General features: G+C 53.2%; 1 protein-coding gene across 2 annotated transcripts in view; it reads left to right on the plus strand.

The window, feature by feature from the left end:
* The first annotated feature begins 807 nt into the window (after positions 1-807).
* Positions 808-25,948, plus strand: part of SYMPK (symplekin scaffold protein) — a 35,784-nt gene continuing 10,643 nt past the window's right edge. The window contains exons 1-18 of one of the 2 annotated variants that reach the window (XM_077746999.1): positions 808-892; positions 5,294-5,417; positions 5,548-5,613; positions 7,024-7,077; positions 7,168-7,241; positions 10,259-10,385; positions 11,095-11,344; positions 12,009-12,179; positions 13,420-13,659; positions 17,157-17,311; positions 19,486-19,636; positions 20,807-21,011; positions 21,922-22,069; positions 22,395-22,451; positions 22,908-23,143; positions 24,127-24,208; positions 24,418-24,531; positions 25,581-25,728. In XM_077746999.1, the coding sequence (XP_077603125.1) occupies positions 5,313-5,417; positions 5,548-5,613; positions 7,024-7,077; positions 7,168-7,241; positions 10,259-10,385; positions 11,095-11,344; positions 12,009-12,179; positions 13,420-13,659; positions 17,157-17,311; positions 19,486-19,636; positions 20,807-21,011; positions 21,922-22,069; positions 22,395-22,451; positions 22,908-23,143; positions 24,127-24,208; positions 24,418-24,531; positions 25,581-25,728 (2,383 nt within the window). In that variant the 5' untranslated portion in view covers positions 808-892; positions 5,294-5,312. Of the gene's footprint in view, positions 893-5,293; positions 5,418-5,547; positions 5,614-7,023; positions 7,078-7,167; positions 7,242-10,258; positions 10,386-11,094; positions 11,345-12,008; positions 12,180-13,419; positions 13,660-17,156; positions 17,312-19,485; positions 19,637-20,806; positions 21,012-21,921; positions 22,070-22,394; positions 22,452-22,904; positions 23,144-24,126; positions 24,209-24,417; positions 24,532-25,580; positions 25,729-25,948 lie in introns of both variants that reach the window. The other variant, XM_077747000.1, reaches the window with a different exon arrangement.

The following is a 25,948-nucleotide window of genomic DNA, read 5'->3' on the forward strand; positions in this document are numbered from 1 at the left end:
ACCCCCGCCCTCGCCCGCCCCGGGCTCCCCTCCCGCCTCCCCGAGGGCCCGCGCGCTGGGACTGGGGCGCCCCCTGCGGGATTGCGAGGACATAGACCTCAGGCGCCGGGAGCCTCAGCCCGCGGCCGAGGAAGCTGGAGGTGGCTGAAGAGTGACGGAGCCACAGGTGGGAGGCGCTGCGGATGCCAAAGCCCGCAAAGGCAGAACTCTGGGGCTTTTCTACCCCAGTGGGTTTCATCATCTCGACAGGAGAGGGCGAATAGCCAGAGCCCAGTGTGACCGCGGCGGAGGAAAGGGGGCTCAGAGCGCAGGGGCTTGCAGAGGTCCGCATGCAAGTAAGAGGACCGTTAGGAGGCCCTCGAACCCACATTCCCACTGGACAAGACTGGAAGATTGACGCTTCCGACAGCTGGAAATACTCCAGCCTGCGTAAATGGGCAGGACCAAAGATGGAGGGGATCGGAGCCTCTGCTTAGATTCCACTGGGGGCAACAGACCATCTCCAGGACCTAGGAGCTTCGTCGCCCGGACTGTCCACTGGCTCTAACACCAGCCGTCCAGGGACTCGGAACCACCGAGAACTCCATTTCCCAAAAGCCTCTATTTTCCTTTCCGTCCAGTGCCTCTGCCAAGGGACTACATTTCCCTTAAGGCACGGCGCTCAAAGGCCGGAAATGAAGGGCGTCCCGGCGTCGTCTGGCTGCGGGCGGAAGGCCGCTCGCGCCGCCGGAGGTAGGGGCGGGTTCGGGCCGCCGTGTGGACTCCATTTCCCGGCGGCCCCGCGCGCGCGGCGCGTGCGCAGTGTCCCGGCGGCGAACGGAAGATGGCGACGGCGGCGTCTGTGAAGAGGCGCTGCTGAGGGGGCGCGAGGGGGACGGAGGCCTGCGCCGCGGTGAGCGGGGGGCGGCGTGGGGGCCCGGGAACGAAGGGAGGAGGGGCCCTGAAGCGGCAGGGGCGCTGGCCGGTGGGTTGGGGCTCTGCGAGGAAAGGGGGGCAGTGACGTTCGGGGACCCCAGTTTCTTCCCCAGCTCAGGACCCTCCCGTGGCTTCCCGGTGCCCTCAGGGCAAAGTTCCAACGTGGCCCCCGAGGCGCGTCGGCCCAGCCGGCCTCGGCTTGGCCTCTCTCTCGTTCCGCACTTCGCAGAGCTGCACCGGCCTTCCGGTTCCTCAAACTCGCCATGCGCCTTCCCGCCTCTGGATTTTTTGCACATGCTGTCCCCTCCGCCCGCAGCCTCCTTTCGCCCATTCTTCCTGGCTGACTCCCATTCATCTTTCGGGTCTTGGCGCCAACGTCACTTCCTATGTGAAGCCCTCCATTCCCGCCCTCCGTCCCGAAATCCGCCTGTTAACACGCTCTCATAGGCCCCTCTTCCTTTCCTTCATGTCACACGTGGTCCAATGTATCCCTGGACCTCTGTTGGTGGGGCTTTTTGACTCGGCCCTTGACCGCGAGCTCCGCGGCGACCGGGACTGAGTATGTGCTGGTCATCGCTGAATTCCCAGCTCAGAGCTGGTCACACTGAAAACACCCGGTTACTGTTCGTTGAATGAATGAAAGATACTCCTGGGGTTCCTGCGGAAATGTAGGGGAGGGCTCGTCGTACTCCCAGGTGGGAGTGTACCTGGAGGGAAGGGGACACTGTGATGGGCGGTAATAGCAAAAAGGCTGCAAATGCCCCAAATGTTCTCTAATAGGGGAGCCCGGAAGAAGCTGGTAACCTCCACATCATAAAATGCTATGCACCTGTGAAAAGGAGTGAGGGCCTGGGGGGGAAGGGAATGAAGAAATGTCAGCACACTGATCTGGAGAGTGGGCTCCACACCATATTCGGTGAAAACCAGCGGAGATGGAAGACAGTGCTTATCACGTGCTCCCTTTTTACAAAAGAAAGGGAGGGGCGCCTGGGTGGCTCAGTCGCATGAGTGCCTGACTTGGGCCCAGGTCATGATCTTGTGGGTTCAAGCCCGGCGTGGGACTCTGTGCTGACAGCTCTGAGCCTGGAGCCTGCTTCAGTTTCTGTGTGTCCCTCCCTCTCTGCCCCTCCACCTGCTCACTCTCTATCTCTCTCCAATAAAAACATTGAAAAAAGAAAGGGAAATATGTTTATACTCAACGACAGCTAAAGGATAAACCAACAAGTAGAAGAAGAGGAGCGCAGGGTAAAAACATAAATTGGTAGATCTCAACGGATTGTTGTGGACAGAGTGGAAAGGTTCGTCATGAAAAGGTTTATTATGTTCTGATGAGAGGCGGCTGTATGCTTGGTTGTCAGGTGACCTTGCCCCTTGCGGGAACACCCAGAGGGGAGCAGGAATTCCTTTCAGAGAGGCAGTCCAGCAGGGGGGCGAGGAGGGGAGATTGCATGGTCCTGCTGCTGGCTCTGCCTTTCAGAAGCTGCGAGCCTTCAGTCCAGTGACTTTACCTCCCTTGCCTTCAAATCTCATCTGTGAAATGGAGATTAAAAATAGAACCTGCCTCAGGCCGCCCGGCTGGCTCTGTCAGTGGAGCATGCAATTCTCCATGGCAGGGCGGTGAGTTCACATCCCACATTGGGTGTGGAACCCACTTAAAAATAAATAAATAAATAAATAAAGATAGTACCCGCCTCAAAGCGGTGGTGTTTTGAGGATGTAAATAAGTTGTGTATTAGAATTGTGTCTGGCACATGTTATTCAATATTAGGTATTATTTTTCAAGCATTCTAGAACCAAAGGGCATGGACACGAAGTCCAGTGGTTGCCGAAGCCCTTTAGCATTCCCCCAGATATTTACTGAGCCCGTACCAGGTGCTGAGCACTGTTCCATGGTGAAGATCTAGAAAGGGAGCACGCACACACATCCTGGCTTTCACAGAGCCTATATAGTACGTGGGTGATAATCAAGGCTGTGTAGAAAAACTAGAGTAACACAGTTGGAGAGGGAGAAGGAATTGACATTTCAAATAGGATAGTCAGGGAAGACCTGGAACACAGCCTCTAGACGAAAGCGAGGGCAGAGGTGGAAGGAGCCACTCACACGACGTCTTGTAGGCCTTCGTGAGGATGATGGCTTGGACTCCGTGCAAGATGTGGGTGTGACAGATGGCAGGGAGACTAGGAAGGGGGCTTTTGGATACTCATTCATTCCGCAGACATCTGTTGCATTACATTCCTTTTAAAAAGTGCCTCATTTTCACCCTCAAAGGATTATTAAGCCGTCTATGCAACATCCTTCAGATCTCAGGCGTAGCTATACTTACCCCATGTCTATTATGTTTACTAAGTTATCTAGGCCTCAGAGTAGTCCTGGGAGGTAAACATTGTTACTGACCCTGTTGTATAGAGAAGGAAGCAGCCCCCCTTCCCCCCTTCGTTCTGTGTGCACATACACAAACTTGGAATTGCTCTGTTCTGGAGCCCCATGGGCTGCTGCAGACAGGTCTTTTTATGATAGTTCATTGGGATCCACCAGATTTATTTCACTGTTTCCTCCCTCTTCCGCTTTTGGGTTTCTCTTTTCAGTCTTTTTTTTTTTTTTAATTTTTTAATGTTTTATTTATTTTTGAGACAGACAGAGCATGGGGGGGGGGGGGGGGGGCAGAGAAACAGGGAGATAGAGAATCCGAAGCAAGGCTCCAGGCTCTGAGTTGTCAGCACAGAGCCCGAGGCGGGGCTCGAACCCACAAATGTAAGATCATGACCTGAGCCAAAGTCGGAGGCTTAACTAACTGAGCCACCCAGGAGCCCCTCAGTCTTTTTAAAAAAACATGTTTGTATATATTTCCCTTTTGTGAAAAGGGAGCAGGTGCACCTGGGTGGCTCAGATGGTCAGACATCCGTCTTCGGCTCAGGTCATGATCTCCTGGTTCGTGGGTTCAAGCCCCGCGTTGGGCTCTGTGCTGACAGCTCAGAGCCTGGAGCCTGTCTTCAGATTCTCTATCTCCCTCTCTCTCTGCCCTTCCCCCACTCACGCTCTATCTCTCTCAAAACTGAACATTAAAAAAGGGGGGGAACATACAGTAAACATTGTCTTCCCCTTGGCTTGTTTTCACTTAATATATGCTGGAATCCACTGTTTTATCAATGCAGAAGAGCTTCTCCTCACTTTCTTCATTCCTCCCTCCTTTTTACAGTTGCCTAGTATTTTATTAGGTGAATTTATCGTGGTTTTTCAGCCAGTCTCCCTGTTGGAGAATACTTGGGTTCTTAACATCTTTTGCTTTTGGGAATGATGCTGTAATTGATCCTTATTTCGTAGTTTTGCCACATATGACTTTGGGACAGATGTCCAAAAGTTCTCCTCCCCCCCCCCATTGTAAAAAATATAAAATGTTTATTTTGAGAGAGAGAGCATGAACAGGGGAGGGACAGAGAGAGAGGGAGATAGCAGATCTGAGGCCAGCTCTGTGCTGATAGCAGAGACCGAGACTCGGGGCTCAAACTCACGAACCACAAGATCATGACCTGAGCTGAAGTCAGATGCTCAACTGACTTGAGCCACCCAGGCACCCCTCTCCCTCCCCTTTATAAAACAAAACCAAACCAAACCTCCAGAGTATTCCAGAAAATGGTTGAAATGTAATTTACTTAACTAGGCCTTTTTTTTTTTTAATTTTTTTTTTATTTCTAGGAGGGAGAGAGAGAGACAGCGTGAGCAGGGGAGGGTCAGAGAGAGAGGGAGTCACAGACTGAAACAGGCTCCAGGCTCTGAGCTGGCAGTCAGTACAGAGCCCGACGCGGGGCTCGAACCCACGAACCGCGAGATCACGACCTAAACGAAAGTTGGACGCTTAACCAACTAAGCCACTCAGGCGCCCCTTAACTAGGCCTTTTCTGAGGTGAACGCTTAGCATGTGGGATTCTGTGCTTAGCATGTGGGATTCTGTGACTGGTGTTCCTCAGAGCTAGGTTTTAGAAGGCTTGCTCTCACATCTAGTCCAGAGTACAGCCCAGATGGCAAGACGGGGCCCTGAAACCAGCGAGGTGGCTGCTGTGTGTCCCTTTGTTCGGTCATTCAGCAGACGCTTGTGGTCAGCCTGTTACGTGCAAAGTACTAGAGGTGAGGCTTGGTACTCCTCACGGTACTGCCTCCGACCTGGGAGGCATCAGTTTCTCCCAGATTATAACTGCCCCCCCTCCCTGCCCCCATGTACACAGACAGCCTGAGACAGACCCTGGATCGGGGAGGGGCTTCAGAGGACCCAACAGGCCCAAGACAGAATGGAAAAGAGGCTTGAGCCCTTTGTGGAGGGTGGGGTGAAGGTCCAGCCCAGCCACAGGGTCCTGGAGCTTGCTCTCTCCTCCGCTTTTCCAGGAAGTGCCGGACAGCAGCCATGGCAGGCAGCAGTGGGGATAGTGTCACTCGCCGGAGCGTGGCGTCACAGTTCTTCACACAAGAGGAGGGGCCAGGCATCGATGGCATGACCACCTCAGAGAGAGTGAGTGTGGAGCGACGGGCTCGGGGTGGGGAGGCACAGCCCCTATCTTGGGGGGGTGGCACCCCTGGGGGGGTGCCAGCGGGGCTGGGCTGGCCAGGCTGGCGCCGTCACCTGCCTCCCCTCCATGCAGGTGGTGGACCTCCTCAACCAGGCAGCGCTGATCACCAACGATTCGAAGATCACAGTACTCAAACAGGTGAGGGGGGTGGGGGGGTGCTGGGCAGAGCAGCGCAAGGGTCAGGGCTGGTGGCAACGTGTGGAAAAGAAGACGCCGGTGTAGCGCCAGTGTCTACGGTTAGGCATTGAGGACGTGCGTGCTGTGGTGCCTGGTGCTGTACAGGCCTGTTCTCGATGCTCACAAAAGCTCTGAGAGCCGCGGTACTTTGGTCCCCAGTTTAGAGAGAAAGCAGCAGAGTCTCAGAACTTAAAACAATGAGCCTCAGGTCAGTCTGCTGGGAGCTGGCTGAGCTAGGACTTGAGTGCTGGATTCCAGCGCCAAATCCGCTGCTCTTCATCCTTGTGTTTCCTCGCCGCCAGGTTCCTGTCCGGTGGGGAAGGCCTGCAGGTCACCAGACAGTGGGAACCGAGTGGGCAGGGCTGGGATGGAGGGGCCCAGACTGCCGCCTGGCCTCGGGATGGGGAGTCGGGGAGGGCTTTCTGGAAGACGGGACATCAGAGCTTGGAGGATAAGGACAAGTGGGCTGGGTGACAGGGAGAGTGTCTCCAGCAGAGGGCACTGTCGGTTACGCAAAGGCAAAGGAAGGCATGAAGAGTTAGATGGGAATGGGGGCTGGATGTGGTTCAGACCAGGCTGNNNGGCTACTTGCTCTTGCTTCTGCTCTAGCTCAGCGTGTAGCCTCGGGCTGCTGACTCTTCCTCAGCAGTGGGATCCAGGCCTGTGCTGGCCCAGACAGTGGATGAAAATGTCTGTGGGAAGGGCTTATGGCAAGTACAAGGGCATCTGGAGATGTGTTCCCACTGTCCTAATTGTGGCCGCGTGAATGGGGAATAGAAAGAGGGAGAGTGGAGAGAATTGATGGATGGGCCCTCAGGAAGGAATTTGGCCAGCACTTCCCTCTTTTCTTTTTTCCTTTCTTTTTTAATGTTTATTCACTTTTGAGAGAGAGACAGAGCATGAGCAGGGGGAGGGGCAGGGAGAGAGGGAGACACAGAATCTGAAGCAGGCTCCAGGCTCCTAGCTATCAGCACAGGGCTCAAACTCACGAACCATGAGATCGTGACCCGAGCCGAAGTCAGATGCTTAACCTACTGAGCCACCGAGGCGCCCCCACTTCTGTCTTTTCTTTAGCCCCCTTGTGTATCATGTGCTCACTACCCACCAGGACCCTGTGCCCTGTATGATCTTATTAAAGCCTCACAGGGGCCCTGTGAGTTGGCATTCAAGATCCCCATTTTATAGAAGAGCAGACAGACTCAGGGAAGCCAGCCTGTCCAGGCCACGGTTGGGAGTGGCAGAGCCAGGATTTGAACTGAGTTTATCTGCTGCCTCCCTCCGTGCTGTGTTCTCCTACACACTCCTATCTGTACCGACTGGCCCCTGGCTTTATATGCCTGGCCCTCCTCCTCACCCCCAATCTCCTTCCAGGTGCAGGAACTGATCATCAACAAAGACCCCACACTACTGGACAACTTCCTGGACGTGAGTGACCAACCGGAGAGTGAAGGCGAGGGTGTCAGGGGAAGGGGGGGGTCCCGGCGCAACCGTGACCCACCTCCCTCATGTCGGCAGGAGATCATCGCTTTCCAAGCGGACAAGTCAATTGAAGTGCGCAAATTTGTCATCGGCTTCATCGAGGAGGCATGGTACGGGGTGGCGCAGGGAGCCCCGGGGAGCACCCCTGGCGGAGACCGCCTCTTCCGCTCCCCACCTGGCCCTGCCCTCTGCTTCCCAGACCCATTTTCCCTCCCATGTGCACGGTTCCTCAGCAAATATTTAATTAATAAGGTCACAATCTTGGAGTCATTCATGATTCTTCTACTTTCCCATACTTCGCATCTACATCATCAGTAAGGACTGTTGGCTCTACCTTCAGAATTTAAACAGCATCTGATCATTTTTCAACCACTTCCTAGGCTACTAGGCTGCTCCTCCCTAGATGACTTCAGCAGCCTTCCTTCTGGTTCACCTGCTTCCACTTTCTCTTTTCTGTTTAATTGAACTGAAATTCACATAACGTAAAATTAACTATCTTTTAAGGTGTTTTTTTTAATGTTTTCTTTATTTCTTTTTTTTTTATTTTTTTTATTTATTTCTAGGAGAGAGAGAGAGACAGCATGAGCAGGGGAGGGTCAGAGAGAGAAGGAGACACAGAATCTGAAGCAGCTCCAGGCTCTGAGCTAGCTGTCAGCACAGAGCCCTACGTGGGGCTCGAACCCACAAACTGTGAGATTATGACCTGAGCCAAAGTCGGACATTCAACCAACTGAGCCACCCAGGCACCCCCAAATTAACTATTTTTAAATGAACAATTCAGTGACATTTATAGTACATTCACACATCTAGTTCAACCATCTTTATCCTTCCCAAAGGGAATACCATAACCATTCCCTGCTTCCTTCTTACAGCAGCCAGAGTGATCCTGTTAAAATGCCGATCAGATCATGGCACTGCCCTGCTCTCAGACCTCCACTAGCCCACTGCGTCACTTAGACTGAAGCCCAGACTCCTCACCCTTATGTCATCTGCTCCTGGTGGCTTCTCTGATCTTCCCTCGCATCCTCCAGCCTTCCTGTTGTTCCCCAGGAAACTCTGCTCTCTCAGTTTGCTGTGCCTGTGAAGGATGCGCGCGCGCGCGCACGCACATACACACACCCACACACACCCACACACACCCACACACACACACACACACACACACACACACACACACACCCCCCCCAAACCACGGCCCTGTATTCCTTCTGCCTGGAGGCTCCATTTACAAGGCTTGAAGAGGCAAACCTTTCTTTCCCCTCCACTGAAAAGGGATTTTCCCCCTCAGTGGTCAGGAGCCCCNCACACACACACACACACACACACACACCCAGGTGGCTCCCGCTGGCTCCTTCAGTTCGCTCTGGTCTTCCTCAGCAAGCCCTTCCTGGCCACGCCAGTCCACTGCCACACCTCTGGCACCCCACGTGCACTGTTTTTTTATGGTCTTTTTACTAGTTGGACATACCTTGACCCTTCTCTTTCAAAAATGTCTGCTCCAGGGGCGCCTGGGTGGCTTAGTCGGTTAAGCGTCCGACTTTCGCTTGGGTCATGATCTCGCGGTTCGTGGGTTCGAGCCCCGTGTCGGGCTCTGTGCTGACTGCCAGCTCAGAGCCTGGAGCCTGTTTCAGTCCGTGACTCCCTCTCTCTCTGACCCTCCCCCACTCACGCTGTCTCTCTCTCTCTCCTAGAAATAAATAAAACATTAAAAAAAAAAAAAAATCTGCCCTGTGCAGACGGGCCTTCTGTGTACTGTGGGCCACTGTACCCCAGGGCCCAGAGCAGTGTTGGCACGTAGGGGGAGCTGAATGCATATTGGTTGAACAAAAATTTCATCACAGTAGTGACCATGTGGCACGTGTAGTCCGCCCCGCCCTGGGTTACAGCCTCGCCTCTGTTTTCACCTGTCATCTTCACAGCAGCCTTGGCGCTGTTACCCTCCTTTTACGGAAAGGGAAACGGAGGCTTCCCAAGGACAAAGTGATTTGTTCAAGCTGAGTCATTGTTCCTTCAGCATTTACTCAGCGCTCTGTGGCTCAGGAAACAAAATAGCCTGTTTTCTGTTTGTCAGGTGCCGTACTAAATGCTTTACCTAGTTACCTACTTTGATCCCCAAAACACCACCATGGATTAGTTATCTGGCCCATTTACCTCAAAACTGTGACTCAGAGAGGTGAAGTGAGTTTCTTAAGGTCACACAGCCAGTTGTGGCAGGGCTGGGATTTTAACCCATATGTGTAATGCCGTTGCCCAGACTCATAATCTCCACCTTTTACTGGGAGAGTTTATGGTAAATTTCCCGAGTTTGCAGAAAAACTGTATGTTCAACAGGTATGTGCTAGGCATCTGTGTCAGGCTGTAGGAGTACCACAGTGACTCCGTACAGATACCGTCTCTGCCCTGATGCAGCTGGCAGTTGAGTTCCATGGTTTTGGTTTTGGTTTTGGTGTTTTTTTTTTTTTTTACTGACTAGCTTAATATTTAACTTCACATTGTAGAATGTTGTGAAAATTATATTCGCGACCTAAGCTCTAGGTGTGGCCTTCCTGAAGTTTTTAGTTCATCGAACAAATAATGTATTTCATTCTTCAACAGAAAATGAGGCTCTGGTAGGACTGACTTTGAAAGGGTCCCCCGATTTCAGAGCCCCCAGATTGAGGTAGACAAATTAGTGAACAAGACCAGTGATCACAGAAAGCAAAGTGCTTGAAAGTAATGCCAGCCTGTATTTACGGACGCTTTCTATCCTGTTCTAAGTACTTTACAAGTATTGTTGCGGTGTTCACAGCAAGCTGTGAGGTAAGTAGTATCCTAAGTGAGACAGCCAGCTTGGCCAGATTCACACCGTTGTCTGGCGGCGCCGCCCCTGACAGGGACAGCGGAGCCCTAATGGAGTAGAAGAGTGGGATTTGCAGCACTAACCTAGAGAGAGGGTTCGTGGGTGGCTGGTTGAAGGTGTCAAGAATTGTTTGCTGACAGACAAGACAGGTGCAGTCCCTGACCTTGCCCCACCTCCACTCCAGGCTCCTGACATTGACCCTGATTTCCCTTTCCTTGTGGACCCAAGGCTCCCATCACTTGCCCAAAGAACCACCTTGCCCTTGCTCTTTTTCTTCCGCCCCCCCAGCAAACGAGACATCGAGTTGCTGCTAAAACTGATTGCGAACCTCAACATGCTCCTGAGGGATGAGAATGTGAATGTGGTGAAGAAGGCCATCCTCACCATGACCCAGCTCTACAAAGTGGCCCTGCAGGTAAGCGCTGCCTCCCACCTGGGGGCATCCCGAACTGACGGGCCTCGTTTATAGTCTCATTGGTAAGACAGAGATAGCTCTGGCAAACCAGGGACAGGGCAAATTCTTTATGGCAAGATGTGCTGTTGATCTTTGGGATAAGACGACAAAGAGGTCTGATGTCCTAATGGTCAGAGAATCCCCACTCATCCATCCATCCATGGATTTAACAAACATTCAAACATTCCCTGAGTACTTCTGTGACTTAGAGGGGCCTCGGTGCTACTTATGGCCTAGTGAGAGAGACCAACTCGTGCCAAAAGAATCGCAGAAATTTTAATTTTGGATCGTAGTAAGTTCTGTAAGGAAAAGAACACCCTGTGGTGTGGTGTTCTTTAGCATTAGTGAAATAAATGAATCCATTTGGTCTCTGCTGCCATGTCATGAGGTCAGCATTGTCCCTTTGTCGTAAGATCTGAGCCTCTTCGCTCTGGGTTGTTACCGTGCACGAACCTCCTGAGGTTCTAGAGGTGGAACCAGACCTGTCGTGGTCATCACCGGGTCTTGTCCCCACTATCATCTAGCACAGGGCCCAGGGCCGAGTTGTGGTTTGGTAAATGTTTTCCAAATGAATATATCCACCATCATTTATGGATCTCTGAGTAGTGATGGAGTGGGCGATGTCTTGTGCCCATCTCTCTGTCTCTGTTCCTCCCTGGCCTGCTCGCAGTGGATGGTGAAGTCGCGAGTCATCAGCGAGCTCCAGGAGGCCTGCTGGGACATGGTGTCTGCCATGGCTGGTGACATCATTCTCCTGTTGGATTCTGACAATGACGGCATCCGCACCCATGCCATCAAGTTTGTGGAGGGCCTCATTGTCACCCTGTCGCCTCGCATGGCTGACTCGGAGGTGCCCCGACGCCAGGAGCATGACATCAGCCTCGACCGCATCCCCCGGGACCACCCCTACATCCAGTACAGTGAGTGCCACCCGTCAGCTCGTCCCATCTGTCAGTCGCTACACTGACTGCCTTCTGCCCCTCCCTCCTCCCTCATGTTCTTTCCTGGGTTTTAATTTCCGGAGACGGTGTAAGACATTGGTTAAGAGTCCAGATGCTAGGTTCAAATCCCAGCTTCAACACTTACTATGCGAACTTGGGCAAGTTGCTTCTCTCAACTTTATTTCATTTTTTGTTAAATAGGAAGTGACAGTAGTGCCCCTTTCATGGGTTTGTAGTGAGGCTCCATTAGGGTGTGAGCACTTAGTAAATGCTAACTGGTTTTGACAGTTTTCTTTTTTTTTTTTCTTTTTTTTACAGTTTATTGTCAAATTAGTTTCCACATAACACTCAGTGCTCATCCCCACAAGTGCCATCCTCCATGCCNAACGTGGGGCTTGAACTCATTACCCTGAGATTAAGAGTAGCATGAGCTCTGCCAACTCAGCCAGCCAGGCGCCCCCAAATTTTTATGCTCCTTAATAGTCCATCTCCTAGGACTCATCAGCCATTAAATTTTGTTTTTTCCCAGCCATTCGGAACTATCACGTGGAAGTGTCTTTCCCCTTTTGGCCCCAAAGGCTGCTCTCTCCAGAGGTCAGGGAGAAAGACCCCTGCTAACTGGTTCCTTTCTCTCCCTCTTTAGATGTGCTGTGGGAAGAGGGCAAGGCAGCTTTGGAGCAGTTGCTCAAGTTCATGGTGCATCCCGCCATCTCCTCCATCAACCTGACCACAGCTCTGGGCTCCCTTGCCAACATCGCCCGCCAGAGGCCCATGTTCATGTCAGAGGTGATCCAGGCCTACGAAACCCTGCACGGTAGGTCAGGCCACTCCCCTCCCCCTCTCCACCGGCCAACCCGCTCCTTCCTGAGAAAATGTGTGCCGGGTAGTGGGTTCCTGAGGGATTCATCATTCTGGTAGGTCTGGACACAGGAAGCCGCCTTTAGATAGGAATCTTTCGGTTGCATGTGACAGAAACCTCTTTCAAAGCTGGCTTTTAATGTTAAGATATGTGTGAGTAAAATGAGATGATGTCTGTGAAATACTTTAAACTATTCCAGAATCTCCCATACCCACCAAAAAAAAAAAAAGAAAGAAAAAAAAAGAAGGCGGGATAGATGTGTTGATGGGAACTTGGTTATTTGTTATGCTCTTCTCTCTACTTTTGTGTGTGTATGAAAACTGAAATGGCTGGGATTGAGGTGTGAATATGTACAGATCATGGGTCTGTCTCCATTCCTTGGCTCTTATTCTCTCCTTGTTGGCTTTCTTCTGTGTCACTTTCCTTGGGGTAGCAAAGATGGCCCCCAGCAGCTCCAGGCTTCCATTCTGTCCACTTGGTAACCCCAGGGGACAGAGTGTTTCCTTCCGAGTCATTCCATCGAAAGTCCAAGGGTTGATGTCCATTGTTCCTGATTGGCTGAGATGACCTCGGTAACCCATCTCTGTACCAATCACCGTGCCCAAGGGGTTCTTACTGTTCTTACTGGCTGTGGGTCTTTGTCCACTTGGACTAAGACTGGAGCCGGGGGGGTTCCCTCAAAGGAAAATGGGAGCACCGTTAGCTGATGAAGGAGGGAAGGATGCTGAGCAAGCAGAATTACAGGCATCCTCTTTCTCTCTAGAACAGGGAAGGTTTGCTCACGAAGGTGACTGTTAGACATTAGATTATCATTCTGGTGGCCGGGACTGACAAGGCACTGTTGACGGCATTTCAGTTGGGACGTTGTGGAGGCGAAGTTGGTGATGACAGCCTTCCCCGGGGAGGCATACTGGAATTTCCAGGCCAGAGATGGAAGGAGATGAGACTTTACATTTAATAGAAGAGAGGGCGAGATTTCTTTTCGTTTTAAGGTTGACTACTCCCGATGGAGACCTCTTGAGGGTTTTAAGCATCAGCTTGTGCAGGGGAAAGGCTGCACATTAGATCTGAGAGCCAAGGAAGCTTTCTAGGGGGCACCTGCAACCGCTGCCCAAGCCAGGGGCTCGGGAAGTGAGATTTGCAGGGCCCCATAAGCTCTGTCCACAGGACAACGCTCCTGCTTCTTTCCTCACAGCCAACCTGCCCCCTACGCTGGCCAAATCTCAGGTGAGCAGTGTGCGCAAGAACCTCAAGTTACACCTGTTGAATGTGCTGAAGCACCCAGCCTCCTTGGAGTTTCAGGCCCAGATTACCACCCTGCTGGTGGACCTAGGCACACCTCAGGCTGAGATTGCCCGCAATATGCCCAGTGCCAAGGATGCCCGCAAGCGGCCCCGGGACGACTCGGATTCCACACTCAAGAAAATGAAGCTCGGTGAGCCGGGGAGCTGAGCCATTATGTTAAGCTGTCAGTGTTGTTTTATTAGTTAATATTTTATTGTAAATCATAGCATTTAAATATGACATACCAAATGAGATCAAAATAGAATAATTAAAGTACGTAACATACCTAAAAGTATTTATGAAATACTTAAATCGTACAGAAAGTGAATAAAATGAAAAGTCTCCCTTTTGTTCCTCTCCCCAAAAATAACCACTCCCTAAGTATTAGCACTTAGGCTTTCTTTCAGAAATACCTCGGAGTTCTCCTTTCCTTTGTTTCCTTTATAATTGGATTTGTTGGGGCGCCTGGGTGGCTCAGTTGGTTAAGCATCCGACTTCGGCTCAGGTCATGATTCACGGTTCGTGGGTTCAAGCCCTGCGTCGGGCTCTGTGCTGACAGCTCAGAGCCTGGAGCCTGCTTCAGATTCTGTATCCCCTCTCTCTCTGACCCTCCTCTGATCACGCTGTCTCTCTCTCTCAGAAATAAATTAAAAAAAAATTTTTTTAATAAAAAATAAATAATACTTTCCTTTTTAACAATGTTCAGTTCTAGAATCTTTAAGAAATAATTAGATTTTTTTTTTTTTTTTAAGTAGGCTCCACGCCCAGCATGGGGCTTGAACTCACAACCCTGGGATCAAGAGTCAGATGCTTTACTGACTAGAGCTAGCCAGCTGCCCCAAGAACTGGATTTTTAACATTGTTATTTTACTTTTTTTTTTTTTTTAAAGTAGGCTTCACACCCCAGCGTGGAGCCCACTGTGGGGCTTGAACTCACAACTCTGAGATCAAGACCTGAGCTGAGATCAAGAGTCGGGTGCTTAACCAACTGGGAGCCACCCAGGCGCCCCTACTTTCTATTTTAAAATATAGGGGATTTATCTTGATATAAGGAGTGAGGTGGAGATCTATTTTCCCCATAACTCAGCACGCAAAGCAGAGTGTTCGATATCTGAACTTGTTAAGTAATCGTCTTAGAGCTCTTTCTCTGTCTGCACATAGGAACCTGTTGTAGCCTTTTAAGGGTGATGTGATACTCTAGTGCACGTAGATTGCTTTGCCCAGTCCTCCTGTCGATGGACATTTTATCTGTGTCTTTTTTTTTTTCTGAGCTTCAAGATTGCTATAGTACGAGAGTCTTGAGTGCGTGTCCAAGCTATAGGACAGGTTTCTAGTAGTGGGATTAGTGAGACAGAAGGTTTGTGCATGTAAAGCGATTTTTTGCCTGTCACTTTTATTGTTCTGTTTCTTTAAACATGTTCTTTTGAAGCAGTTTTGCCCCTGCAGACGGGTCACATGAATAGCACTGAGAATTCCTGCGTGCCCCTGGCAAGGCGAGAATCACACACTGCGCTTGGGGGGCCGCGACCCTTAGCCTCCCTAATCAGCTCCTCAGCCTTCCTCTGTTTCGTGACCTTGATGTTGTTAAGAGTCCAGGACAGCTGTTTGGTGAAATGTCCCTCTGTTTGGGTTTGTCTGCTCTCGCCTCCTGATTGGGTTCAGGTTCTGCACTTTGGGCAGGAATGTCCCCGAAGTGACGATGCCCTGCCCACCCGCGTGTGGTCTCGGAGGACGCATGGTATCAGCGTGTCCCACTGGTGGTAATACGAACTTGATCATTTGTTTGAAATGGTGTTGACCAGGTTTCTCTGGTATAAAGTGCACTTTTCCCTTTTAATTTTTTTAATGTTTATTCATTTTTGAGAGAGAAACAGAGCATGAGCAGGGGAGGGTCAGAGAGAGGGAGACACAGATTCCAAAGCAGGCTCCAGGCTCTGAGCTGTCAGCACGGAGCCTGATGCGGGCCTCGAACCCACGAACTGTGAGATCACAACCTGAGTCGAAGTTGAACACTCAACCGACTGAGCCACCCAGGAGCCCCACGTTCCAAGCAGGCTTCACACTTGTCCGCGTGGAGCCCAGTTGCAGGGCTTGAACTCTCAAACTGTGAGATCATGACCTGAGCTGAAACCAAGAGTCAGATGCTTACCTAACTGAGCCCCGCAGGTGCCCCCTTTCCCCTTTGTAAATACTAAGTTGAAGGAGGGACTTGTACTGTGTACAATACCTGTTCCCCTTCAAATTTTGACTCCATGGCTTTAACATGGAGTCATCTTTTGATAATTGTTGCCTGCATCTGTTATTGCTAGAATGGTTAGGAGATTTCCTTTTGCATTTAGTAGTCGGCATTCCATAAGAAAGAGCTTTCCTCACCCTACTTTAATATCAGTTGGACTTGTAGATTCTTACTTCTTGTCTGGGTTGTAATCCATTATTGTTGTTACTCATCGCGCCTCATATTTAGCCAGCGGGAGCCGTAGAGTTGGCTCCGATGTTCCTTTAATGTGTCCCACAAGCTTTTTTGAGCATTTTTTACTTTCTGGCCTAACAAGATGTTCTAGACTTGACTTTACCCCAGCTCTGGAATCAGCCTTTTCTCTAAGGAGCTCTGGATTCTTTTAAGTAGGGAGTAGTTTCAGAAACTAAGATCCGAGCACTGGGTGTGCCCGTTGCTACCGGGCGCATGGAAATTCTTGACAGCCCCTGCCAAACTGTTTCCCAAAACAGTTGTGTACCTCGTACACAATCCCAGCAGCGTGCAAATGCCAGTCACCACACTCGCTCAGACCTCAGTGTTCTATAAACCGCCTGGGCGTTAACAGTATCCTGGGTTTAGATTTGCTTTCTTACACATGTTGGAGTCAGACCGGGAGTCCCTTTAAACTTCTTAGCCATTCATCAGCCATTCGCATGTCTGGGAGGTGCCTATTCTGTTTGACATTTTGTAACTGAATTGCACATACCCTTGCCCTCGGTTAATACAGATTATCAGCTTTTTGTTAACGCTGTTGCAGACTTTTTTTTTAAAAGGCCACATAACAGCGGCACCTGGCAGTCTCCGTCAGTAGAGCGCAGCCATGCTTGACTATAGGGTTGTGAGGCAAAGTCGGACGCCCCACTGGCCAAGCCACCTCCAAAGATAGAGGGTTTTAAACAAGCTCGGTGAGAGGCACCTGGGTGGCTCAGTTGGTTAAGTGTCCAACTTTGGTTCAGGTCGCGATCCCACAGTTTGTGGGTTCGAGCCCCGCGTCGGGCTCTGTGCTGACTGCCAACTCAGAGCCTGGAGCCTGTTTCAGATTCTGTGTCTCCCTCTCTCTCTGACCCTCCCCTGTTCACACCGTGTCTCTCTCTCTCTCTCTTAGAAATAAATAAAACATTAAAAATGTTTAAAAAATAAAATAAAATAAACAAGCTCGGTGAAATTATTAGTTAACCTTTTCATCTTGGAGTTTAGTGTGATCGGCTGGGCTGGTGTGGCTTATTCCCATTTCCCAGATGAGGAGGATGAGACCTAAAGAGAGGCAGGTGGTTCCACAGGGTCATGTGGTGCCGCAGCCACCTGGAGGCAGGGACCCCCGGGCCCCCTGGGCGGAGGGAGGGCCCACTGCTCGCTCTAGCACCAGCATCTCCTCTCCTTCCCTCTCCTAGAGCCCAACCTGGGGGAAGACGACGAGGACAAGGACTTGGAGCCGGGCCCGTCGGGGACCTCGAAGGCCTCAGCCCAGATCTCAGGCCAGTCAGACACGGACATCACGGCCGAGTTCCTGCAGCCTCTACTGACACCTGACAACGTGGCCAATCTGGTGAGGATGGGTGGGGGCCGTTTCCCACAGGGCGGGGAGGGCGGCTTAGTCTTTCCCTACCCTTCCGCTGCGCGCTGCCCCTCCCCCAGATGCCTTAGTCCCATGGGCCCTCTCAACCTTGGATGGACTTTTCTCTGATCTTTTCTCCTTTGGGAGCTCCCTGTCACCATCCCCAGCAGTCCCTCCCGGGGTAGTCTGAGTCCCCATCCAAACCCATCCCCTCTCGCTCTCTCCTCTCCTCTGGAGGGTTTATGAACTGGGGAGCGAACCCCATGACTTGTTTGCTCCACTCTGGAAGAACTGCTGGTTGGAGTTGACGGGGGCAGGGGTGCGTGTCTCCCCTCAGTCCTCAGGCTGTAGCGGCGCGGGGAGCTTTCTGTCGGGGGCTCCTGCGGCCCCCCCCAGCCTTCCCTGCTCTCTGCCCAGAGGCTCCAGGAGGCTTCGTTGTTGGGGGCATGGATGGAATTTTTGTCACCAGGGTAGCGAGAGGGAGTTCTCTGCCGCACTGAGATCTCTCTGGCGAGCTCCAGGCCTGCGCATCGTTCTCCCTCACGTGCTCCACAGGCCCCGCAGACCCGTCACGTCAGGACTGAACTGGCACAGTGTCTCCCTGTGCTCCTCCCCGGGCCCGCGGCCCCCTCTGGTTCCTGGCACACCGGCCTCCCGGTTCCCAGCCCACGAAACTGGGAGTTAAGCTCTTTGCCTTTCCTCCAGCCCTTCCCCGTCTTCTCCATCACCTCCCCCACCCCCACCCCTGCCTGGCCCAGGTACTACCTGCTGGTCCCTGGCTCTGGCTTCCACGCTCCCTGCCGCAGCCAGGGGCATCTTCCTGAAGTGCGGGACCCGCCGCTCCCCTGGCTCCCTGCTCCAGCCCCCGCCAGGGCTCCCCATTTCCTTCTAGATAAGATTCGAAGGCAGCTCGTCTTGGGCTCTGCCTGATTATGCTTCCGTTGAGTCGGTGTGCCCCGTCTGTCCCCTTCACATCTGGGAAGTTGTCCTTTTGAAATTATCGGCTGAAAGCTCTTCACAGGAGTCTTTTACTTTGGTAGTACGTGCGCCGTTTGTCAGGCGCATGTAGCGTTTTGGTCCCTGACGTCTTCCTACTCTCTGTTGTCGCTCATCAGTTTGCTTGTTTTCAGTCATTTCAAAGAACTGGCTCTGAACTTTTGTTGATACTCTTGTGTAACCTTTTTGGTTTCATTGCTCTTGTCTTTCTTTCTTTCCTGCTGCTTCCCTTGAATATTTTACCCCCTCGAGTTTTAAGTTAAATGCTTGGGTTAAAAGTTTTCAGCCATCTTCCCTCCGCCCCCAAACAGTTAAGGATTGATTTTCCATTTAAGTAACAGTTTAGCTGCATCCCACAGGCTTTGATTTGTAGTTGTTTCAGTATCTCTCTGTTCTAATCATCTTATTATTTCGGGAATACATTTAAACTTCTAAGCATGTAGGGAGTTTCACGTTACCTTTTGTTACCAGCTCCTGACCAAAATGGACGAGCTCTTGTTAGGATTTGGATTTTTCTTTAACCTATTTTTTCAAATATTTATTTTTGAGAGAGGGAGAGAGAGGGAACGATCATGCGCGCACACAGGTGACGGGCAGAGAGAAAGGGAGACTGCGAATCCCAAGCTGGCTCTGTGCTGTCAGCGGAAAGCCTGATCTGGGGCTCAAACTCCAAACTCACGTTCCGTGAGATCATGACCTGAGCCGAAATCTAGAGTCAGATGCTAGATCAACTGAGCCTCCCAGGTGCCCTGGTGGATTTTCTTAAAGTCAATTTCTGGTTCATATAACATTCTTCATGGAACTTCCAGTCTCTGGGCGGGATTCTGCTGCTCCTGTACCTGGAATACACACCCCCTGCCACTGAGAGATGTCCCTCTGTGCCCGTCTGGAACTTGCCCTCCTCTCAGGGCTCAGCCTAGGTGCCGCTTCCCCAGGGAGCCAAAGCCACCCCTGGCCCTGAGGTGTCTCATGGCACCCACTACTTCCCTCGCTCGTGCACGATGCTGCATCTTTGCTCGTTTTCTCTCTGACTTCCCTGGGAGTCTGAGCCCCCTGAGAGCAGGCCCAGGACTGTGTTAGTCACTTTCCTTTGCCCAGCCTTGGCCTGGGCGTGGAGCAGATGCTTGTCGCGTCGGTAAGGAGGGCCCCTCTCCCTGGACGTCTTGCAGGTCCTCATCAGCATGGTGTACCTGCCCGAGGCCATGCCCGCCTCCTTCCAAGCCATCTACACCCCGGTGGAGTCAGCAGGCACCGAAGCCCAGATCAAGCACCTGGCTCGGCTCATGGCCACACAGATGACGGCTGCGGGACTGGGGCCAGGTGAGTGTCGTGCGGAGCTGACCTGGGCAGGGGTTGGCACTGTGGGTGCCGGCCTCTCCTTGCTGGAGGAGCTCCTTGGTGGTGGTACAAATGAAACTCACAGGAGACGTCAGCTGTACACAGTCAACAAGTCCCATAGAACATGGAGTGCTTGAGATTTTCAGGCCCTGGGCTTTGAATCCCGCAGACCTGGGTGTGAGGTCTGAGTCGAGCCAGACTGCCTCAGGTGCTGAATAGCTGTGTAACTTTGGTCACGTTACTTAACCTCTCTGAGACTCAGGTGTTTTCCTACATTAACAGTCCTAGTGAGGTATCGATTATGTACAGAGAGACACAGCTCTGAACTGTACATCTTCATGGATTTTCATAAAGTGAACATCCCGGTGTAGTCACCGTCCAGATATAGATAGGGACCGTTTCCACCACTCCAGGACATTCCTTCCTGCTCCCACCAGTCAGCACTCCGACATCCCGCTTCCTGAGATCATCACTCTTCTGATTCCTGTCTCCATAGATTAATTTTTCCTAGTCCTGAATTTCACATAAAATGGAATCATAGAGAGTGTGGCTCCCGCCTGACATAAGTTGCTGAGAGCTGCGTCCATGTTGTCGTGGGGCCCAGCAGTTCGTTTGGGTTGCACAGTAGTATTTGCTTCCACGCCTGGGCCCTCACCTATCTGTCCGCGCTCCTGTTGATGGGCTTGGGGCTCGTGTCCAGCTTCTGGCCGCTGTGAATGAAGCTGTATGGATGTTTGTGTACAAGTGTTTTTGGTCGGTTGTTTGGGCTGGGGAGAGGGGAGTGGAGCTTTCTTGTGTGTTTGAGCGTAGTTGGTGTGTGTGTTTGGTCTACGCACGCTCTCATTCTCCTAGAGTATCCATACCGAGGAGTGGGATTGTCGGGTCATAGGTTAGGGTGCATGCGGTGCTATTAGAAACCGCCCATCGGTTCCAAAGCGGCTGTGCCGTTTGAAACTCTCACCAGCAGTAAATGGCATTTCTAGTTTGAGCCTGGGTTGTATTGCCAAATGGGAATGAAAAGTGTGCCTGTTCTAGAATGGTGTTTTGCAGATTTATACAAGGCTTAAAATAGAGCCCAGCACACAGGAGGTCCTTGGGTGGGAACAGGTGGGTGGGACATTCCTGAAGCCCGTGTGCTCACCCCCCTCTCAGGTGTGGAGCAGACCAAGCAGTGCAAGGAGGAGCCCAAGGAGGAAAAAGTGGTGAAGCCTGAGAGTGTCCTGATTAAGCGACGCCTGTCGGCTCAGGGCCAGGCCATCTCGGTGGTGGGCTCCTTGAGCTCCATGTCTGCTCTGGAGGAAGAGGCACCCCAGGCCAAGAGGAGGCCAGAGCCCATCATCCCTGTCACGCAGCCCCGGTGAGTTCCCTGGTCTGTGGAGGTGCAGGACTGGGGGCCTGGTGCTTGGTGCCGGCATGCACACGTGTGTGCTCGCACGTGTGTTAGAGACAGACACAGGTGAACTGGTGGGGCTGGACGACAATCTGTCTGATTCCTGAGTCAGTGCCATAGCCACCAAGCCTTAACTGTCGTTTGCTTTTACGTAAAAATGCCCCTTACTTAGATCTAAAGTTGGAATGATAGTATCTCTCTCCAAGGGTCAAGGGAGAATTAAGTGGGTTCACAGTGACGGTTTAATGATTAAATTCGGTGACTCTTGAGGTTGGAAGTGACTCTGAGATGAAGTATTTAGCCTGATTCCTAACAGGTAGTAAGTGCTTCTGATTGCCGTCTTCCCACTCTCCTCATCGCTATCCCCCTTACAGACTACAAAAGCCAGCCAGTCTCTGCCCATCCCCAGCCCTGATGTGCTTCCTGGGTCACGCCTGGCCTGTGCTCCGAGCTCTCCCTTCCCCTCGCTCCCTCCTGCAGTCACCCCGGCCTCGGCCTCGCGCGTGGCCAGGCAAGGCTTCCTCTGGAAGCAGCAGGTCCCACCGGAAGGCCTTGGCGCTTCCTGCTCTCTCCACCTGGAAAGCCCATCCTCCAGATAGTTGTGCATCTTGTCCCCTCGCCTCATTCAGATCTGCACTCCCACCTTGCCGCCTCCTAGAAGCGTTCCCTTTACACGCTTTACAGAGACAGAACGGCACCCTCGTCTTTCTCCTTCCCTGCGCCCTGCCCTGCCATGGCTGAGTCACAGGAGGGTTAGAGAGGCAGCATGGTGGGGGCTGGGAGGGGGAACGGGGGTCTCCATCCGGCCCCTGGTGGGCCTGTGCTCCAGAAAGGATGTTTTGAGTCACCATGTCCCTGTCCCTACTCCCCCATGTAGGCTGGCGGGCGCTGGCGGGCGCAAGAAAATCTTCCGTCTGAGTGATGTGCTGAAGCCTCTGACCGACGCCCAGGTTGAGGCTATGAAGCTGGGCGCCGTGAAGCGGATCCTCCGGGCAGAGAAGGCCGTGGCCTGCAGCGGGGCGGCCCCGGGGTGGCCTGGCCCCCCCAGCCCCGCCTTCCCCCCCCACCTCCCCACCCCTGCCCTGCCTTAGATCCTGGGAAAGACATGGCCTTAGGCCCAAAGCTCCCTGGCTCCAGGTCCCACCTGTGCCGCCCGCCAGGCCTCCATGCCTCGCTTCTGTCCCCCTCCTTAAGATGGAGGTGGCGGCGACAGTGAGGAGGAAGAAACGCGTGGACACGCACGCCTCTCGCCCAGCACAGGGCTGGCAGCACGGGAGAGCCCTGCACGTGAGGGCGCCGCTGTGTTCTTCCTTCCTGGTGGTTAATGGTGCTCTTGTTCTTACTTCGACTCAGACACCTGCTCGAAATCCTGACTCTGCCGCTTGCTGGCATTGTAACCTCAGCCAGGTGACTTTTCCCCATTTCTTTAAGTTTAATTCTAAATAACCAAGAAGTACATAAGAGTACTCTCTCTGTTAAAAAAAAAAAAAGATTTCCAGGCCAGAGAGGTACCACGTCAGTCTTCCTTGGCCTCCACATGCCTCCGCTCTCCCCTCCTCAGGCGTGACCATGTACAAATTAGGGGAAGCCTTCTGATCTCTTTCTGTGTACTCACGCCTTTTACAAACTCAGTTTTATTTTGTGATGATTGATCCGCACCCCAGCCCTCCCCAGCCCTCCCCCCCGCCTTGTTTTTCCTCCCACACAAATGAGGCCTGTGGGGTCGGCGATTCTCCAGCTGGCCTTTCTCACTAACACTGGGTCTGCACTGGGCATCCCTGAGCAGGAAGAGTCACCACCCGACCACAAGGTGCCTGGGACCGCCCACCCCCACGCCAACACATCCACCCGCTCTCCTGTCAGGTGCGCGTAAAGATCCTGGCCAGTCTGGTGACACAGTTTGACTCGGGCCTGAAGGCCGAGGTCTTGTCCTTCATCCTGGAGGATGTGCGGGCCCGCCTGGACTTGGCCTTCGCCTGGCTCTACCAGGAGTACAATGCCTACCTGGCAGCCGGTGCCTCGGGCAGCCTGGACAAGTACGAGGACTGCCTTATCCGCCTGCTCTCCGGCCTGCAGGAGAAGCCAGACCAGAAGGATGGGTGAGGGAGACAGCCCTGCGCTCTCCTGGGTCCTGCCTTTTCTGGTTTCTGACCACCTCCCTCGTCACCACCCGAGTCCGGGTACCCATCGCGAGACTCCTTGTCTCCCTGCTTGCTGGCCGCACGCGCGAGGCAGGCGCGCTCCCTGGGCTCGTCTCCGCTCTGCTGCTTGCCCTCCTAGCGGCCTCACCCTCCGAGCCTCCGTTTTTATAAATAGCAGCGCCTGCCTCGGGGGCTTGTACCGGAGGTGGCCCTCTCTCCAGCCCCGTCTCTCTCACCTGAATTGCTTCTGTAGCTTCCTCCTTGTCCTCCACCTCCTGCTTATCTGTCCCTTCTCCACACAGCAGCCCGGCTGACATTTTATAATGTAAATACGCTCTTGTGATTTACCCACTAAAAACCCTCCATGATTCTCTGTTGCCCTTGGGATAAAATGCAGCCTTTTTTCTGTGCCTCATGAGACCTGCGTGATCCAATTCCCACCAACCTCCTTCCTTCTTTCTCTGCCCCCTACTCCTCACCGCCCCCAAACCGTAGCCACACTCGCCTTGTTTCTGACTTTTGAACATGCCAAGTTCAGGACTTAGCAGTTCCTGCTTCTGTACCCGGAATGCTCTCCCCCCACCCGCCATGGGTGGCTCTTTCTCCCCCTCGCAATGTCAACTCAGGGTCACCTCAAAGCAGCCACTTTTGGCCACCACATCTGTAAGGCAGTCCCCATCCCCAGTCCCCATCATTCCCCTGCCTTCCATTACTGTGGTAAATGAGTAATGTTAGGAATCCTCGTTTGGCAGAAGGGAGAAACCGACTTCCAGAGAGGTAGGTTGCCCAGCTGGCAGCGTTCGAATCCTGCTCCGTTTACCTCGAGAGCTCGGTAGCCAGGGGGTTGGGCAAGCTGTGTGTGAGGGGCAGCCCTGCCCGCTCAGCTCCAGCAGGACCGGGAAGCTTCTCTGCAGCCCCTCCCCTCCCTTCCTCCCCGGCAGGGTCTTCACTAAGGTGGTGCTGGAGGCGCCGCTGATCACCGAGAGCGCCCTGGAGGTGATTCGCAAGTACTGCGAGGATGAGGTGAGGAGCCCCCAGCACCTCGCACCTCGATAGGTGCCTGCTGGAGGTGGGGACAGGGACCTGGAGAGACGGGGCACACAGCCTAGACCTGGTGGCAGGGGAGTCTGTGAGGGACCGGGTCCTTTTCCAGCCAGGGTTGGATCTGCGGGGGGCTGTCCCTCCGGCATGCTGCGGCGCGTCCAGCCCGCTTTCCCTCCCTCCTGCCACAGAGTCGCACTTATCTGGGCATGTCCACTCTCCGAGACCTGATCTTCAAGCGCCCGGCCCGCCAGTTCCAGTACCTGCATGTTCTGCTCGACCTCAGCTCCCACGAGAAGGACAAGGTGATCCCTGCCACCCAGAGCGGGGCTGCACTCAGCCCTCCCTGTGTCCTGAGGCGCCGGCCCGGCCTCTTCCACATTCCGCCTGAAGGTCCTGCCTGGGCCTGGCCCCCTTCCTGCAGTAGTGTGTTGCTGGTGGCTAGGCTTCCGTGTGTAGTGGCACGAGGCTGCTTAGTTATACACACGTATTTACACACCCCTCCTCCCTGGAAGGGTCCCATTCTCCCTCTTAACGCCACCTGTGTTGGGGAGCCCCTTTTAAGGCTTGCTGCTATGCTGGGACCTAGTGGGGGTGCTGGCAGGAGAGGAGCCGCTCATCGGCTCCGGCAAGGACACCGCTCATGGAGCAGAGTGGCATTAGAGCAGCACAGGCAGCTGTGGGCGTCCTGGGGCGGGGCCTGGCCTACCTGATGGGGGGATGGGCAGGGGCGGGCGTTAAGGCTTCTGCAGGAGGGAGCAGGTGAGCCTGAAATCTAAGCAGCTAGGTGTAACTGAACAGAGGAAAGAAGGTGTGTGTATGCGTACGATTGAGAGGGCCCCTGACTCGTTCCTGCTCCAACCGGTGTTTCGTCAGTTCCTTTCCTGGGGTCCTGTGTCCATCCATTGAGCACACCCTCACTGTAGACTCTGCCTCGGCCCTTCGGTACTGCTGGGGACAGAGCAGTGCCTGAGAACAGTCCCTGCCCTCAGGGCTCCCCACAGGCAGTGTCCGAGTAAAATCGGGCCAATGACGAGCATTCTGGGCAGCGAGAACCTTTTGTGCCAAGTCTCAAAGCCAGGGAGAACGCTGTCACTTTTGAGGAACTGAGGAAGCTCATTCTGGTTGGAGTGTAGCGAGCAAGGCAAGAAACAGAAAGAGAGAGGGCTGGGTAGGTAGATGGAGGGCTGATGCCGGGCCCTGACCTGAGCCAGGAAACGTCTCTTCCACACCGGTGAGCAGCCTGGGGCACAGGTAACTGAGGGAGGTTAGGCCCTTCTCGGTCTTGGGCTTGTTTTCCCACCGGCACTGCCAGGCTCAGTACAGCGGTCCCCCCCGCCCACCGTCTCCTCAGGTGCGTTCCCAGGCCCTGCTCTTCATCAAACGCATGTACGAGAAGGAGCAGCTCCGAGAGTATGTGGAGAAATTTGCCCTCAACTACCTGCAGCTCCTGGTCCACCCCAACCCGCCATCTGTGCTCTTTGGAGCCGACAAGGATACAGGTTTGCCGCGGCTTCATCAGATGCGTGTTGAGCACCTGCTGAACTGCAGGCTCCAGGCTGGGCCCTGGGAACAGAGCCGGGTGGGAACTGAGCGCTGTTCAGCCTACTAGGGAAGACAGCCAGGCAGTAAGAACCAGAACGAGCAGTCCTGGGGGCTGCAGGAAGAGGGGCGTCTGACCCCAGCCAGGGTCAGGGAGAGCGCCCTGGAGCAGGGCGTGGC

The sequence above is a fragment of the Crocuta crocuta genome, unplaced genomic scaffold (genome assembly GCF_008692635.1).
Source record: "Crocuta crocuta isolate KB4526 unplaced genomic scaffold, BGI_CrCroc_1.0 scaffold334, whole genome shotgun sequence".
NCBI classification, from domain to species: domain Eukaryota; kingdom Metazoa; phylum Chordata; class Mammalia; order Carnivora; family Hyaenidae; genus Crocuta; species Crocuta crocuta.